Genomic DNA, 17,149 nt, shown 5'->3' with positions numbered 1-17,149 from the left:
AGCTGGCACCAAGCGCTGCCAGCCCAGAGCCAGCCATGCCCTGGGCTAGTACTCAGTCCTCAGCACAGCACAGACAGGGACCTCTTGGAGCAGGGCCAGAGGAGGGCACAGCAATGCTGGCAGGGCTGGAAGTCCTCTGCTGGGAGGCCAGGCTGAGAGAGTTGTTCAGCCTGGAGAAGAGAAGGCTCCAGGGAGACCTTCTCATGGCCCTGCAGTACCTAAATGGGCTCTGCAGAAAGCTGGGGACAGACTTTTGAGCAGGGCCTGTGGTGACAGGACAGGGGGTGAGAGTTTGAAACTAAAAGAGGGAGACTCGGACTGGAGAGGAGGGAGAAAATTTTGACAGAGGGTTATGAGACAGAGGGTTATGGCTTGGGTTTCCCAGAGAGGTGGGAGATCTTCCATCCCTGGAACCATTCTGGGGCTCTGAGCAACCTGCTCTAGTTGCAGCTGTCCCTGCTGACTGCAGTGGGGTTGGACTGGATGACCTTTGAAGGTCCCTTCCAACCTAAAGCAGTCTGGGATTCTATGGTATCAATATATAAAGTATATAACACATAAGGTGTAATATACAACAAATACATTCAGAGAAACCTTTTCACTTGGGGACTTATTCAAGAGGATGCGAAACTTAAATAAGCAGTGGATTAAGCTGATGATGAGTGGCTTCAGCAACAGTTGGTTCTCCACGAAGCCTGTGGTGCAGCAGCCAGGTTGGCTCTGTCTGGAGTAGAGTTTGGTGCCTCCCATCCCCAGCTCATCTTAGGGAAGCTGAGATGCACCCCTGGCTGCTGGGTGGTGGGATGTAGGAAGGCACTGCTATACACCTGTGTCAGCTTCAGAAGAGGGGTATGGCTGGAGGAGATCTCCATTCTGTAGACCAGGTCCTTTCCCAAGACATGTACATGCTGGAGACATCAAAGCTGCCATGCCTCCCTCCTTGAGCAGGGTGTTTATAAAAGCAGGGCTGCTTTCCCTTGCTTGATGTTGGAGATCAGAGAATCACAGAACGTTAGGGACTGGAAGGGACCTGGAACAGTCATCCAGTCCAACCCCCCTGCCAGAGCAGGAGCACCCAGGGCAGGTCACACAGGAACACATCCAGGTGGGTCTTGAATATCTCCAGAGAGGGAGACTCCACAACCCCCTGGGCAGCCTGTTCCAGGGCTCTGTCACCCTCACAGGGGAAACATTTTCCTTCTGTTTCCATGGAACTTCCTATGGCTCAACTTCCACCACTGCCCCTTGTGCTGGCATTGGGCATCACCCAGCAGAGCCTGGCTCCAGCCTCTGGGCACTCATCCTGCACATCTTTATCACCAGCAATGAGGTCACCTCTCAGGCTCCTCCTCTCCAAGCTCCAGAGCCCTCAGCTCCCTCAGGCTCTCCTCATCAGGAAGATGTTCCACTGCCTTCAGCAGCTCTGTGGCTCTGTGCTGGACTCTCTCAAGCAGTTCCCTGAGGTCCTTCTTGAGCTGAGGGGCCCAGAACTGGACACAATATTCCAGATGTGGCCTCAGCAGGGCAGAGGAGAGGGGGAGGAGAACCTCTTTCAACCTACTAACCACAGCCCCTTTTAATCCACCCTAGGATGCTCTTGGCCTTCTTGGCCACCAGAGCACATTGCTGGCTCATGGTCAACCTCCCATCCACTAGGACCCCCAGGGCCTTTTCCTCTTTGCTGCTCTGCAGTGCAGATTTAGACTTTGAATCAATCCTGACATAGTCCGGGGCCTTTCTTGCTATCCTGTTGAGCCTTCTTATAGAATCATAGAATTGTGGAGTCATTTGGGTTGGAAAAGACCTCTGAGATCATCAACCCAACCCCACCATGACCACTAAGTCATGTCCCAAAGTGCCATGTCCACAGCGTTCTCGTTGCAGGTGGTGGGACTGCGGTGTGTATGGTGTTGAACCTGAGTCTTGGTCATGCTTTTGGGCTGGGGTCAGCAGCCTGGGCTCCTCCCTCCCAGAAAAGGCTTTGCTGGGCTCTGAACTGTGCCTGTGTGGGTTGGGTACCAAAATGATGGCCTTAGGGTTTCATACAGCAAGGCTGCTGAGGGTGTAAATGCTTGTGGGGGTGCCAGGCAAGCTGTGTGATGGCTCTTGGGAGTTGCTTTGAGGTTTCTTTATTTGAAGTTGTCTACTGCTTGTTCTCAAAGTGTAAAATATGGCAGAAAAAAGAGGTTTAGCTGAGAAAATTCTCCTCTGTATTCTTTGCTAGTGCAACTGTGAAGAAGTTTTGCGTTCACAGGATCACAGATGTTAGGGATTGGAAGGGACCTCTGGAGATCTTTGAGTCCAACCCCCCTGCAAGAACAGGACCATAGAATCCAGCACAGGTCACACAGGAACACATCCAGACGGGTCTGGAAAGTCTCCAGAGAAGAAGACTCTGGGCAGCCTGTTCCAGTGCTCTGGGACCCTCACAGTCAAGAAGTTCCTCCTCATGTTGAGGTGGAACCTCCTGTGCTGTAGTTTCCATCCACTGCCCCTTGTCCTATCCCAGGACACAAGTGAACAGAGGCTGTCCTTGTCCCTTTCTTCCTGACTCCCACCCCTCAGATAATTTACAAACATTGATCAGATTCCCTCTCAGTCGTCTCCTCTCCAGACTAAACAGCCCCAGGGCTCTCAGCCTCTCCTTACCAGGCAGTGCTCCAGGCCCTTCATGATCCTTGTAGCCCTTCCTTGGACTCTCTCAAGTAGATCCCTGTGCCCCCTGCAGTGGGGAGCCCAGAGCTGGATGCCATAGCCCTGTGTTTGGGGAAGGATGCAGTACTGAGGATGCTGGCTGTGTAAAAGTGGTACTAGCAGCTTAGACTCTGGAACCCTGCTTAAATCACCTCATGATGAGGGTGCTGGAGCCCTTGAGCAGGCTGCTCAGGGAGGTTGTGGAGTCTCCTTCTCTGGAGACTTTCAAGGCACATCTGGATGTGTTCCTGTGTGACCTACCCTGAGTGATCCTGCTCTAGCAGGAGGGTTGGTCTGGCTGATCTCCAGTGGTCCCTTCCAACCCCTGACATTCTGTTTGGCAGCTGGACAGCAGTCAGCTCAGGTTTGAGTACCAGCCTGTGAAAGCTGGTGCCAGGGTGCTGGAAGCCTCTGCTGGGATGCTGCATTAGGTGGCTGAGTGAGCAGAAGCGGTGTGGGGGGTCCTGGGCATATGATACCTCTCCTGGGGAGGCCAAACCAGCTGACCCCCCATGCCTGTGCCTCCATGGGTGTGGATGGGCCTGAGGGTCTCTCAGCCAAGGTCAGGGCAGAGTTTCAGACTCCTGCCAGGTGAGATGTGGTTGATGGAATTGTGCCCTCTGGAGATGCTGGAGACCCTGTGGTACATTTGGGGTGAAACTGCACAGCTGTGAGAGCTCCCCATGGCCATATCCATAAGCAGGGCCTGGGGTGGCTGCCCATGGTGCTTTTTGGAGGTGGAACCAGTGTCACTCTACCAATTCTGCTGCTGGTGTGGCTCTTCTTGGGTGTCTTCCTCCTCTCCAGTTCCCTCAACTGCATGGCCAAGGCACTCTCAGTGTGTTCTTGGAAAGGTTCAGCTGCTGAACTGTACCTGCAAAGATTTAATTATACAGGCAGGGCCTTGCCTGCTTCTAATTTACAGCACTCCTGTGTGTTTCACTTCTGTGCTTGGCTGCAGGAAGGTGAAAAATGAAGCTGGCAGTGGGAAAGCAGCCACTGTAGATTTTGCCTGCACCAACATTGGGCTGGCACAGGGAAATGGTGTGTGGAGCAGAGGTTGGGGGCTGCAGAAGCCGTGGAGGAATCACCAAATGTATGAAGGATCACTATGTGGATGTGTGTTTGTACATATGGATGCGTCCAGGAGACTCAAGAGATTCATAGAATGGGTTGGGTTGGAAGGGACCTTAAAGATCATCCAGTTCTAACCCTCTGCCATGGGCAGGGACACCTCCCACCAGCCCAGCTTGCTCAAGGCCTCATCCAGCGTCACACTGAACACCTCCAGGGAGGGGACAGCCACAACCTCACTGAGCAACCTGTGCCAGTCTCTCCCCAACCTCACTCTCAAGAATTTCTTCCTTCTCTCCAGTCTCAATCTCCCCTCTTCCAGCTCAAAGCCCTTGTCCCTTGTCCTGTCACTCCCAGCCCTTGTCCCTCCCCAGCTCTCCTGTAGCTCCTTCAGGTGCTGGAAGGCTGCTCTGAGGTCTCCCTGGAGCCTTCTCTTCTCTAAGCTGAACAGATCTCTGGTGAGTCTGGGATGCTGCTGGGCTGTTGAGGCCACACCAGCACAGGGCACACCAGCGTTTGGGTCAGGTCACAGTGACCCCCCCAGGAGCTCAGTGAGCCATCAGTATCCTCTGTGTTGTAGAAATTCAGGATGTTACCAGGCAAGGTTCAGTTTCCCAGCAGCTGCTGACTGTGAGCACAGCCATGTGTGCCATCAGCAGAGAGCTGAGCAAGGCTCAACAGCTGCCATGGGCCAGATGTGGGCACGTCCCGGTGCTGGTATCCCGATGCTGGCATCCTGGTGGCATCACCGTGTTTTCAGGCTCTTCAGGTCTGAATGGTTGTTGTGATTTCATTTTGCTCGCCAGGCTCAGGCAGCAAATCATCTTTGGAGAGTTGATGTTCCAGGGTGTGGGTGTAGGGATCCTTTCCTGCCCCAAAATAGCAGCAGCAGCAGCAGCAGTGAGTTTTCAGGAGAAGCTGGGTGTGCTTGCGTGGAAGGGCCGTCATTTGGCTTCTGCTTCCAGTGCCTTGGGAACAATTTTAGTACAAGTATTTAATTGCTTTAGACCTATTTTTAGAAGCATTAAACCTCACTTTTCAAAACTCTGCTGCAACCAAAGCCAACAGCTCTGCCCACGTGGGAGAGCCTTGGAAGGGAACCTGGAGGCAAACCTGGTGATGTGCATTCACCCCGCTGGGAGCAGGACGTGGTCATGGTCCAGGGCCGGGGCTTGGGGCACCTTGAGGTGCATGCTTGGAAATGAGTGGTCTGTATTTTGGTGAATTGGCTTTTTTGTTGCTTTTCTGGTGCCTTGGCTCCACGAGGGGAGGGCAAATGAAGTCCTCTTTCAGCAGATTGCTCAGAGAAAGCCTGCAGGCTGGTGGGGGGAGGTTGGAAACTGAGCTGAGGGTATCCTGCAGATGGCCCTGACAGGTCCATAGCTTGAAACTCAAGAACAGCTCCAGCTTTCTGGGTGTAAATCTGTCACTTGAGGTCAGACTAAAGCCCACACTTTATTCTGTGAGCTGCAAATCCTGAGCTTTTGCTGGCATGTGTGAGATTGGTAATTTCGAGGGTGGGAAGGAAGGTTTGTGAGCACACAGGGTAATTGTTCGCTGGAAGCAAAACACCTTTTTGATTTTCTGCATGCATTCTGGAAAGCTGCACAGGGAGGCATGGCTGGGTTTGGGTTGGGCTGGTAGCAGAAGGGATCTGCAAACCCCTTGGGAATCAGCAGGATTTCTCTTTGCAATCAGGTGATGCCGTCGACAGGAGCCCACGTCGGGCTGTCGAGATGCTCAAGTCCGTCAAGGACCGACAGCGGTGCCAGCAACACCAGGGGACGGGTGAGACCTGGCACTTGATGGCCCTGGGGTCGCTGGGTGGGTGCTCGGTGGTGGGACTGGTGTGGGCTGGCATGGCTGGAGATGAGCTTCAGCAGGGAAGGTGCAGTGACTGAACACCAGGGAGATGGTCCCTGCATGTGTTTTGACTCCATCAAGTTAAGGCTGATTTGGGGCACATGGCTTTGGCTCTCTGGTGCTGGGTAATACCAATGAGGCACACTACACAGGAACTCTGAGGGAGCGATATTTTTACCTTCTTATCTGTCTTTAGAGGCCTATAAATTTGGCTGGCTGGTGATAACAGCAATTACAATTAGCATGTCTCCCTAAGCGGGTTTGTTAGGACGCTGCCAGAGACACAGCCTTGGAGGGGTACCTGCTCTGCTGCAAGCTGGCCAGGAATTAAACCTGCAGATGGATCCAAGTAAATTGCATTAAGTGAAGGGAAAATACATCTGGAGCAAGTTTGCAAGATCCAAGTTGTCTCAGATGAGATCTGAGAGCAGCAATTCCCACTCCTGGAAGCAGCTCACAGACGTTGCAGGGATGTGGGCCTGAGTCCAGTGGAGTATCCTCAGTGGAAACTGAGGTGGCATTGGGAAAGGAGGAAAACCAGCCCAGCATGGAGAGAAATAGAAATTTTCCTGAAATCTTACATTGGGCTGGAGCAGCTCTTCTACAAAGACAGGCTGAAAGAATTGGGGCTGTTCAGCCTGGAGAAGAGAAGGCTCCAGGGGGACCTTAGAGCTGCATTTCAAGATCTGCAGGGGACCTCCAGGCAGGCTGGGGAGGGACTGTTCAGAAGGGCTGTGGGATAGGATGAGGGGCAATGGTTTGAAAGTGGAGCAGGGCAGGGTTAGGTTGGACATCAGGAGGAAGTTCTGCACAGTGAGGGTGGGGAGAGACTGGAACAGGCTGCCCAGGGAGGTGGCTGAGGCCCTGTCCCTGGAGACATTCAGACTTGATGTAGCCCTGGTCAGCCTGATCTAGTTGGAGATGTCCCTGCTGCCTGCAGGGGGGTTGGAAAAGATGAGCTTTGAGGCTCCCTTCCAACCCAATGCAATCTGTGGATCTGTGATTCTTGTTTACACCACCATTTACTTGCTCAGGGTAGATTTGCTGAGGGTGAGGCTTTGCTTTTGGTCCCTGCTCAGGAGGGGTGACAGCAGTGGCAGGCCGTGGGTGTCTGTTCACCTGAGTCACAAACCTTTGTGCTCTCCTGGCTTTTCAGAGAGCTTTTTGGCCTCCCTGCTCCAGCACAGGCACTATTTGTGATGGTATTTCATGATGTGATGTTGGAAATGGAGGAACTGCCATGGTCCTGTCTGCTTTAAGCAGACATATGTCTGCATTTTACAAATTAACCTAATTAAATATATATGTAGAAATTGATGATATTCAGCTCCTAGCACAAGGTATGTAATTAGCATCCATGGAGCCAGGAAGGAATTTTCCATTTGTGTCTTGACTTTTCCTCTTAGGATGGTTGGGTTTTTGTTGTTGTTTGGTGTTTGTTTTTTTTAATCTTCAGTGCTTGTAGTTTTTATTCTGCTTAGGAATTTACTCAGGGAGCAGTACTGCAGGGATTCAGGCTTGTGGTTTAAATTTCCCCAGAAGTGGCTTTGAGTGAAGGCAGTAAAATGGGACCTAAATGCAGTGCCTCAGCCTGCCCCTTGCACTCTGCAGACAGAAGGGTTTCATTTTGTTGAGAGAAGAGCCTCACGAGCTAAAGAGCATTCTGCAGGAAAAATGGCATTAGAATATTTACATTTTTCAAGCCTCTTCCTTCCTCCCACCCAAAAATAGCAAAAAAGTAAAAAATAGTTCTCTGTCTCCTCTGGATTGATGTAATTTTCAAGTGTTTGGCCACTGTTGTTTCCAGAACACTCCAGGCCTCCACCTTAACCCTCTGTGGCAGGAGAGCCCTTCAGAACAATACATGGGAGGGATTCCAGTAATGGAGAAGTTCAGCTACAGAGATGCTGGTACCACCAAGAACACATTTGAGTTTCTTTCAGCCAAAGCAATGCTTTTTTTCCCCGCCTGGTACTTAAAGTTTGATCACATTATTAGAGTTTGTTATAGTAATAATTCATAGAATCCTAGAATGGTTTGGGTTGGAAGGGATCTTAAAAGCTCATCCAGTTCCAACCCCCTGCCATGGGCAGGGACATCTCCCACCAGCCCAGGGTGCTCAAGGCCTCATCCAGCCTGGCCTTCAACACCTCCAGGGAGGGGACAGCCACAGCCTCCCTGGGCAGCCTGTGCCAGTGTCTCCCCAGCCTCACTCTCAACAATTTCTTCCTCATCTCCAGTCTCAATCTCCCCTCTCCCAGCTCAAAGCCATCTCTGTGGCCTCCTCTGGACCCTCTCCAGCAGCTCCAGGTCCTCCTTCTGCTGGGGACCCCAGAGCTGGAGGCAGTGCTGCAGGTGGGGTGTGAGCAGAGCAGAGCAGAGCAGAGGGGCAGAATCCCCTCCCTGTGCTGCTGCTCTCCCTGCTCTGGATGCAGCTCAGCACACAGCTGCCTGCTGGGCTGCCAGGGACCATTGCTGGCTCCTGGGCAGTTTGTCACCAACTGACACCCCCAGGCCTTCTGCACACTGCTCTTGAGCCACTCTTCACCCAGCCTGGATTTGTGCTTGGGCCTGTCCAAGCATGGAATCATTTGGTCTGTTTTGCATATCAGTAGCTGAACCCATTTTATTCACAAGAAGCCTTTTTTCCCCCCACAGACCTCTCCACTGTTCCATCTCAGAGGGTTCTTTTTCTTAGCAAAACCCACCAAGTAACTGACATTCCCAGCTCAGCTATTTTAATGATCCCACAAACCCAAAAAAAAGGCAGCAGGAAATTTTTCAAAAGCAAACTGCAGAAACTCTCTTTTTTTTTTTTTTTTTGGTGGGGACCATAGAACTTTTATGAAACTTTTGGGTTTTTTTCCCCAATTATTTTTGCTGGATTTTTCTGAGGAGGCTTCACAACAAGCTGTAAACTCAGAGACTTTGGAATTGCTTGTTCTTTCTGGGGATGGGTTGGTGGTTTCAGAGGGGACTCAGGGCTTGAAGAGCATCCCCCAGTGAAGCTGAGCACACAGGCAGCATGCTGGCTCTGTTCAGAATCTCTGTGTCAAATGTTGGATCATCACAGGCTCACAGGATGTTAGGGGTTGGAAGGGACCTCTGGAGATCATTGAGTCCAACCCCCTGCCAGAGCAGGACCATAAAATCCAGCATAGGTCACACAGGAACACAGCCAGATGGGGCTGGAAAGTCTCCATTGAAGGAGACTCCACAACCTCTCTGGGCAGCCTGCTCCAGTGCTCTGGGACCCTCACAGTCAAGAAGTTCCTCCTTATGTTGAGGTGGAACCTCCTGTGCTGGAGTTTATATCCATTGCCTCTTGTCCTGTCACAGGGTGTAAGTGAGCGGAGCCTGTCCCTTCCTTCTTGACCCTCAGCCCTCAGATATTGATAGACATTGATCAGATCCCTTCTCAGTCTTCTCCTCTCCAGACTGCACAGCCCCAGGGCTCTCAGCCTCTTCTCACCAGGCAGTGCTCCAGTCCCTTCAGCATCATACATAGCTACTGTTCCCTTCTTGGGGGCCTCTACAAATCCATCCTTCACTGTTTCCTTTCACCATTGAGTGTGGGCTCCTCAGTTTAAGAAAGATGTTGAGATGCTGGAAGGTGTCCAGGGAAGGGCAACAAAGCTGGGGAGGGGTCTGGAGCCCTGTGAGGAGAGGCTGAGGGAGCTGGGGGTGTTCAGCCTGGAGAAGAGGAGGCTCAGGGCAGACCTCATTGCTGTCTACAGCTCCCTGAAGGGAGGCTGTAGCCAGGTGGGGGTTGGGCTCTTCTCCTAGACAACAGTGACAGAAGGAGAGGACACAGTCTCAAGCTGTGCCAGGGGGGGTTTAGGTTGAGTGTTAGGAAGAAATTCTTCACATACAGAGACATTGGCCATTAGGATGTGCTGCCAGGGAGGTGGTGGAGTCACCATCCCTGGCAGTGTTTAAAAACAGACTGGGTGAGGCACTCAGTGCCATGGGTTAGTTGTTGGGTGATAGGTTGGATCTCAAAGGTCTTTTCCAACCTGGTTGATTCAGTGTTTCAGTGTCATCCTAGCTCTCTGTTTCAAGAGAGAGGAAAATTGCTCCAAATCTGCCTCTCTGGTGTCTCAGGATGAGGTCACTGGTTTCTGCTACCCTCCCTCGATGGTTTTGTGCCCTCTCTCTTATGGGGTATACCTTTCTATGTGAGGTACTGAAGACCCAGAATCACAGAATGGTTTGGGTTGGAAGAGACCTCCAAAGGTCTTCTAGGCCACCCCCCTGCAGTCAGCAGGGACATCTCCACCAGACCAGGTTGTGGAGAGCTTTGTTGAGCCAGACCTTGAATATCTCCAGGCATGGGACCTCAACCACCTCCCTGGGCAACCTGTTGCAGTGTTCCAGCACCCTCATGGTGCACACTTGTTCCTCTCATCCAATCTAAATCTGCTCTGCTCTCGTTCCAAACCGTTGTCCCTGGTCTTGTCACTGCAGGCCTTTGGGAACAGTTCCTCTGAAGTCTTCTTGTAGGCCCTTCAGGTACTGGAAGACTTCTCTAAGTTCTCCCTGGAGCCTTCTCTTCACCAGGCTGAACACCCCCAGCTCCCTCAGCCTGTCCCCATAGCAGATCTGCTCTGATCACTTTCATGGTTTCCTCTGGACCTGCTCCATCAGGTCCATGACCTTCCTGTGTTGAGGGCTCCAGAGCTGCATCTTTGATTCCCAGTTCTCCATCACCAGGTGTTGAGTGGTGACCCAACTATAAACTGGAAGCAGCAAACAGTATTGCAAACTCTTCTGGCTTTCTTTGTCAGCCTGCAGCTTTCTCAGCAACCTCTGCAGGGCACAGCCATGTCCTGCAGAACTCCAGGTACAGGGCAGATGATTCAGCTTTATTGTCCTCTCTGGCAGGTCTAGCATCCAGCTGTTTGTTGCTCACCTCTGCTCCCCAGTGCTGTGCCCACCCTTTGGAGGCCCCTCCTGTCCCTAGGACGTGCTGCAGCCCCTGGTTCTGTGGATTTACAGTAGGCTGACATTACCCTGCTGAGGCAATGATTTGGATAATTGCAGCATCTGCAATTTATTTAGGCAAATAGAAGCGTGAAAAATATTTGCTTTGCCTCGCTCCTGGCATTTATTTCTGGGGTTAGCTTTGTGCTTTGAGGAATGAGGCCCAGCTGTCCTGCATGGCCCTTCTCCCTGCCCAGCCTTGGGGTGCTGCTCCTCAGGGCTCTTCAGAGAATCACAGAATGGGAGGGGTTGGAAGAGACCTCTGGAGATCATCCAATCCAACGCCCCCCCTGCCAGGGCAGGATCACCCAGGGCAGGTCACACAGGAAAGCATCCAAGAAGGTTTGGAATGTCCCCAGAGAAGGAGACTCCACAACCTCTGGGCAACCTGCTCCAGGGCTCTGTCACCCTCGCAGTGACAAAGCTTTCCCTTCTGTTCCCTTGGCACCTCCTCTGCTCCAGCTTGCCCCCAATGCCCCTTGTCCTGCCACTGGACATCCCCCTGACATCATTGACCCTCTGGTACCTGCACACCCTGCACATGCTGTGGGAGTTTCTCTCTCTGGATCCCCCTTGTTGCCCTCCTTCTCTTCCTTTCTTCCCATTTGATTGCTGCAGTTGCTTTCAAGGAGGGACCACCAGAACTTTGTTCAGTGCTAAGGGTGCAGTGTTGTGCATTGGCACATTTCTGGTTTCTTTACTCACAGTGAGTAATAACTCATCCTGAGCCAGCCTTACTGGCTTCCAGCATGCTACTGGAGAAGTGCCCTCAGTGCCTTCTTGACTGCTTTAGTGAATGCTAATGCCATAGAATCATAAAGGTTGGAGAAGACCTCAAGATCATCAAGTCCAGCCTTCTACCCAGTGCTACCATGACCACTAAACCATTTCAGTCTGAAGCTTCTAAAAGAGATAAAGTGCCACAAAGATTGCACTGCATTGTCTGATGTAGACTCATAAATACACAGAACCATAGAATGGGCTGGATTGGAAGGGACCTCAAAGATCATCCAGTTCCAACCCCCTGCCATGGGCAGGGACACCTCCCACCAGCCCAGCTTGCTCAAGGCCTCATCCAGCCTGGCCTTCAACACCTCCAGGGAGAGGACAGCCACAATTTCCCTGAGCAACCTGTGCCAGTGTCTCCCCAGCCTCACTCTCAAGATTTTCTTCCTCATCTCCAGTCTCAATCTCCCCTCTCCCAGCTCAAAGCCATTGTCCCTCATCCTGGCACTCCCAGCCCTTGTCCAAAGTCCCTCCCCAGCTCTCTGGGGTACTGCAAGGCTGCTCTAAGGTCTGCCTGGAGCCTTCTCTTCTCCAGACTCAACAGCCCCAACTCTCCCAGCCTGTCCCCACAGGGGAGGTTCTGCAGCCCTCTGATCATCTTTGTGGTCTCCTCTGGACCATGAGCTCCAGGTCCCTCATGCTGGGCACACCATCACGTTTCTGGTTCTTAGGCTAGCAGTGACTGTGTGGTGGTTGGGTAGTTTGCTTAATGCCTTTCAGGCTTTTGGTTGGGTGCTGTCTGGCCCTGCAGATTTTTATGTTTTCCCTGTTAATTTTACTGGGCAGATCTGCATCTTGTTCTGTGAGCCTGCAGCTTGAGGCAGATCCTCAGCTCAGTCTTGATGAAGAAGGAGTCCAGGAAGGGAAGTGCTGAGCCCTGTCTTCAGTGAGCACTGGTGCAAAGGAGCTGAATTTTTATCCTGTGGTTTTCTCTTTCTTCAGTGCTTGATTTATAGCAGGATCTGGCAGACTTCTGCTGCTTCTGTGTTTGATTTGTATTTTTATTTTTAAATTAGGTTTTATTCCTTCAGTGACTTGTTTCTCAAAGTCTTTTTCTGGGTTGGGTTTTTATGGCTGTAAGTGGAGCTTCCTTGGGTTTACCTTCTCCTGATGCTGATTTCTTTCTGAGGGTGTCTTTTGTTTTCTGTTGGCCTCTTTCTGTCTGCTGTTAAAATGCTCTGATCTGTTCAACAAGCCCCCTTGGCTTGGTGATAAGCATCTTCTCCAAGCTCTCCACCTCACCTGCAAGGCCTTTGAGCTGCTCCATTACCAATCTTCACACATTTGCCCATGCCCATCTAAGTTGTTTACCTGTTGGGCTCTTCTGTGGCTTTTGTGTTCTGAAGGCTTGGTTTTGGCTGCATGCTAAACTCTGCTTGGGGGGTTTGGTGGTTGTCTCCTGAGTCACATCAGTGAGACCAGCCTCAGAGGGGACAGGAGCAGCAGGATTGAGTTGTGGGTTGAGGGGCTCCACAGCCAGCAGAATCATAGAATTGTTTGGCTTGGAAAAGCCCTCTTAAGATTATCCATCAACCATCAACCCAACCCCAGCATGGCCACCAAACCATGTCCCTAGGTGCCATGGCCACAGGTTTCTGGAACACCTGCAGGGATGGGGACTCCACCACCTCCCTGGACAGACTCTTCCAATACCTGAGACTCTTGCAGCAAAGAAATTTCTCCTCATATCTCACCTAAACCTCCCTTGGCACAGTTCAGGCCATTTCTTCTCCTTCTATCACCTCCATGCCAGGCAATGCCTGGTTTCTTCTGCATGTGCAGAGGCTCAGTGTCCCATGAACTGCAGAGCAGTAGTTGTGCACATCTGCATTCCCTGATGTTCCTTGGCTGAGGACATGGTGTGGGGAGAGGTCCTGTGTGGGACCTAGAGCAGCATTTCTTCATCAAACCTGGTTTGGCATTGGCAAGTCTTTGTGGCATTCTTTCCAGTGAGGGTGGTGCCCAGGGAGGTTGTGGCTGCCCCCTCCCTGGAGGTGTTGAGGCCAGGCTGGATGAGGCCTTGAGCAAGCTGGGCTGGTGGGAGGTGTCGCTGCCCATGGCAGGGGGTTGGAACTGGAGGAGCTTGAAGGTCCCTTCCAAGCCAACCCATTCTGTGGTTCTTTGACTCTCTGGTTGACTGAGTTTTCCTGTTGCTCTGACTGGATTTTGAGCCCTGCAGCCTGTCTGGTATTTCTTGGCACTTTGCAGACAGTCACCATCCTTTTGCACTCCCTGGTGCTGTAGCTGTACTCTGCTCTTCTTGGATGGGCTTCCAGGCCATAAATGTTCCCTGCTACCTACTGGCATAATAATAAAGTTTAATGAATTGGGCTTCACTTCCCTTCTCTGTCAGCACAGCTCCATAACTCCTCCGTGATTTGGACGTGGCCTGTAGTGCCCTGAGCCTTTTGTTTCCTCCCTAGGTTTCTATTCCCTTTTTCCAGGGCTGTAGAACGTTTATGACCTCATCAACAGAAAATGCTTCACATCAACTGAGTGTTCTGCTACCCTTGTTTGATTTTCTCAGGCTTTAGTTTAAATAGGTTTTTATACGCTGGCATCTGGTTTCATTTTGGGTTTGATGGCATCTGGCTTGTAGGGGTTTCATCCCCTATGGCAGAAGGCCTCCTTCAGGTCACACCTTGCAGCCTTCTTAACCTGCCTGGCCCTGCAGGTGGTTCCTGGTGGGATTTGAGGAAGGCACTGGGTGGGATTGCTGTCCTCTGTGTCACAGTCTCAGAATGGCTGAGCTGGGAAGGGACCTCAGAGATCATCTACTTCAAGCCCCCCTCCATGCTCAGAGACACCTCTCAACTAGACTGAGCTACCCAAGGCCTCATCCAGCCTGGCCTTGAACACCTCCAGGCAGGAGGCAGCCACAGCCTCCCTGGGCAACCTGTGCCAGAGTCTCACCTCCCTCCTACTGAAGAACTTCTTCCTCAGCTCCACTCTAACCCTGCTCTGCCTCAGCTTCAAACCATTCCCCCTTGGCCTGTCTCAGACACCCTCAGCAAAAGTCTCTCTGCAGCCTTCCTGCAGGATCCCTTCAGGTCCTGGCAGGCTGCTCTGAGGTCCCCCTGGAGCCTTCTCCTCTCCAGGCTGCACACCCCCAGCTCCCTCAGCCTGTGCTCACAGCAGAGCTGCTTCAGCCCTTGGAGCATCTTTGTGGCCTCCTCTGGACTCACTCTACAGCTCTGTGTCCTTCTGCTGGGGACAGCAGACCTGGAGGCAGGATTGGAGGTGCTTTTAGCCAAGGACGGTTGCTGCCATGGTTGTTCTAGAATGAGAATGCAGCTTGTGTTAATTCAGGACACAACAAGGCCAAGTGCTGGGTGCTGTGCTTGGGCCACAACAACCACATGAATGCTCCAGGCTTTGGGAAGAGTGGTTGGAAACTGCCTGGTGGGAATAAGCCTGGAAGTGTTGATCAACAGTGGCTGATGATGAGCCAGCATCTACCCAGGTGGCCAAGAAGGCCATATTTTGAATCCTGGGGGCAGTTTTGGGCCCCTCACTCCAACCGGGACATTGAGGGGCTGGAGCAGGTCCAGAAAAGAGCAATGAAGTTGGGGAAGGGTCTGGAGAACAGGACTGGGGAGGAGCAGCTGAGGGGACTGGGGGTGTTCAGCCCGGAGAAGAGGAGGCTGAGGGGAGACCTGGGTGTCTATAGCTCTCTGAAAGGAGGTTGGCATGAGGTGGAGGTCATCTCTTCTCCTGAGGAACAAGTGATAGAACCAGGAGGAAATGGTCTCAGGTTGCACCAGGGGAGGTTTAGGTTGGCCCTGAGGAACAGTTTCTTCCCCTTGAAAGATTTTCAAGGCCTGGCCCAGGCTGCCCAGCACAGTGGTGGAGTCCCCATCCCTGGAGGGGCTTCAAGCTATAGTAGATGTGGTGCTGAGGGCTGTGGTTTAGTGGTGACCTGGCAGTGCTGGGTTGATAGTTGGACTCAATGACCTTAAAGGTGTCTTCCAGCCAAAAGGGTTCTGTGATTCTGTGCCCCTGAGCTCCCCTCTGCTGCTGGCCACCCTCCCCCAGGAGCAGGCTGGGCTGCGGCAGGAGCCGGGCAGCGTTGTGCCTGTGAGAACTAAAAAGGAAAAGAAGGCAAAAAAGAGAAGAGGAATAGTAAAAGGAAGAGCTGACAGTTATCCTTGAGTCAGGAGTTATCAAGTGCAGCAAATTGATAAAGGAAGTTAAAAACACAAGGGGGAAAATCTGAGCCTGTCAGTGCGGGGAACAGGCAGAAAGTGTTTGTGTTGGGAACAAAAGAAATTCTAATAATGGTTTGTGTAGACTCCTCACGACTGAGCAGAGGTAAAATGCATAATAAAGCAGCAAAAGTAGACATGTTTAATAAATACTGCTGCTCCCTGCTTGGGAGGAAGAGGGATGAGACACTTGGAGCCTGTGTGCAGGAGAGCTTCCAGGTCCAGCCATAACTGGGCAGGTGTGGTGCAGAGGCTGGGAGCTGGGAATGTTCTCTACATGTAAGGCAACCCTCAATGGCAATCCAGGCTGGGGGTGATGATTGAGAGCAGCCCTGCAGAGGAGGACTTTGGGGTGCTGGTGGAGAAGAAGCTGGACAGGAGCCAGCACTGGGCACTGGCAGCACAGAAGGCCAAGGGCTGCTTCCAAAGCAGCATGGCCAGAGATGGAGAGAGAGGATCCTGCCCCTCTGCTCTGTTCTGGGGAGACCTCACCTGCAGGGCTGTGTACAACTCTGGAGTCCTCCATACAGGAAGGATATGGAGCTGATGAGAGAATCCAGAGGAGGACACAAAGATGATCAGAGTGCTGGAGAACCCACCCTGTAGCTGAAAGAATGGGGATTTATCAGCCTGGAGAAGAGAAAGGCTCTAGGGAAACTTTAGAGCTGCATTTCAATATCTGCAGGGGACCTGCAGCAAGGCTGGGGAGGGACTGTTTAGAAGGGTCTGTGGGGGTATGGTGAAGGACAATGGTTTGAAAGTGGAGCAGGGAAGATGTAGGTAAGACATCAGGATGTTTGTTTACTCTTCAGGCAGAAGTTGCTAACGAATAAGGTTGTTCGGGAACACATTAGGACCAGGGACAATGGCTTTAAGCTGGGAGAGGGCAGATTGAGAGTGGAGATGAGGAAGAAATTGTTGAGAGTGAGGCTGGGGAGACACTGGCACAGGTTGCCCAGGGAGGCTGTGGCTGCCCCCTCCCTGGAGGTGTTGAAGGCCAGGCTGGATGAGGCCTTGAGCATTCAAGTCTAGTTGAGAGGTGTCCCTGCCCATGGCAGAGGGTTGAAATTGGATGATCTTGAAGGCTCCTTCCATCCCAAACCATTCCATGAATCCATGAATTACTAGTCTGCTATCCCTAATGCCACGGAGACAGAGCAGGGCAGAGGAAGTGTTTAAAGCAATGGCTATGAATGTGGCTTCTCTCCCAGTGCTGTGTGGTCTAGAGGAGACTTCAGTCCCTCTCCCAGATACAAGGGGAAGATAGTGTAGAAAACCCAGGAGGCATTTACAAACTGCTCTAGAGATAGGAGAGGAAATTTCCTCCTGGTTAGCTCTGGAATAAGGCAAGAAGCAGCAAGTGAGCTGAGGTGGCTGATGGAAGATGTAAACAGTGTTAGGAGCAGTAAGCAGCAGGCTTTTAAAGAGTATAAACAGTCTGCGAAGGGGGAGGATAGCAAGATCTATTAAAATAAGCAGAAGGCAGTTAAAAGGGTAATTAGGAAGGCAAAAAGAAATAGAGAAGATCTAATTGCTGAGTATAT

The 17,149-nt window shown here is 51.8% G+C and overlaps 1 protein-coding gene across 1 annotated transcript in view; it reads left to right on the top strand.

Annotated features, from left to right (window-relative positions):
• Window positions 1-17,149, top strand: part of ZNF618 (zinc finger protein 618) — a 166,998-nt gene that overhangs the window by 10,586 nt on the left and 139,263 nt on the right. Inside the window, exon 2 of the mRNA XM_054393217.1 lies at window positions 5,467-5,556. Coding sequence (XP_054249192.1) covers window positions 5,467-5,556 — 90 coding nt within the window. The remainder of the gene's footprint in view (window positions 1-5,466; window positions 5,557-17,149) is intronic.

This window comes from Indicator indicator, chromosome 28 (genome assembly GCF_027791375.1).
Source record: "Indicator indicator isolate 239-I01 chromosome 28, UM_Iind_1.1, whole genome shotgun sequence".
In the NCBI taxonomy this organism is placed as follows: Eukaryota; Metazoa; Chordata; class Aves; order Piciformes; family Indicatoridae; genus Indicator; species Indicator indicator.
Note: the sequence above shows the minus strand (reverse complement) of the source record. Positions and strands in the feature narration are given on the sequence as shown.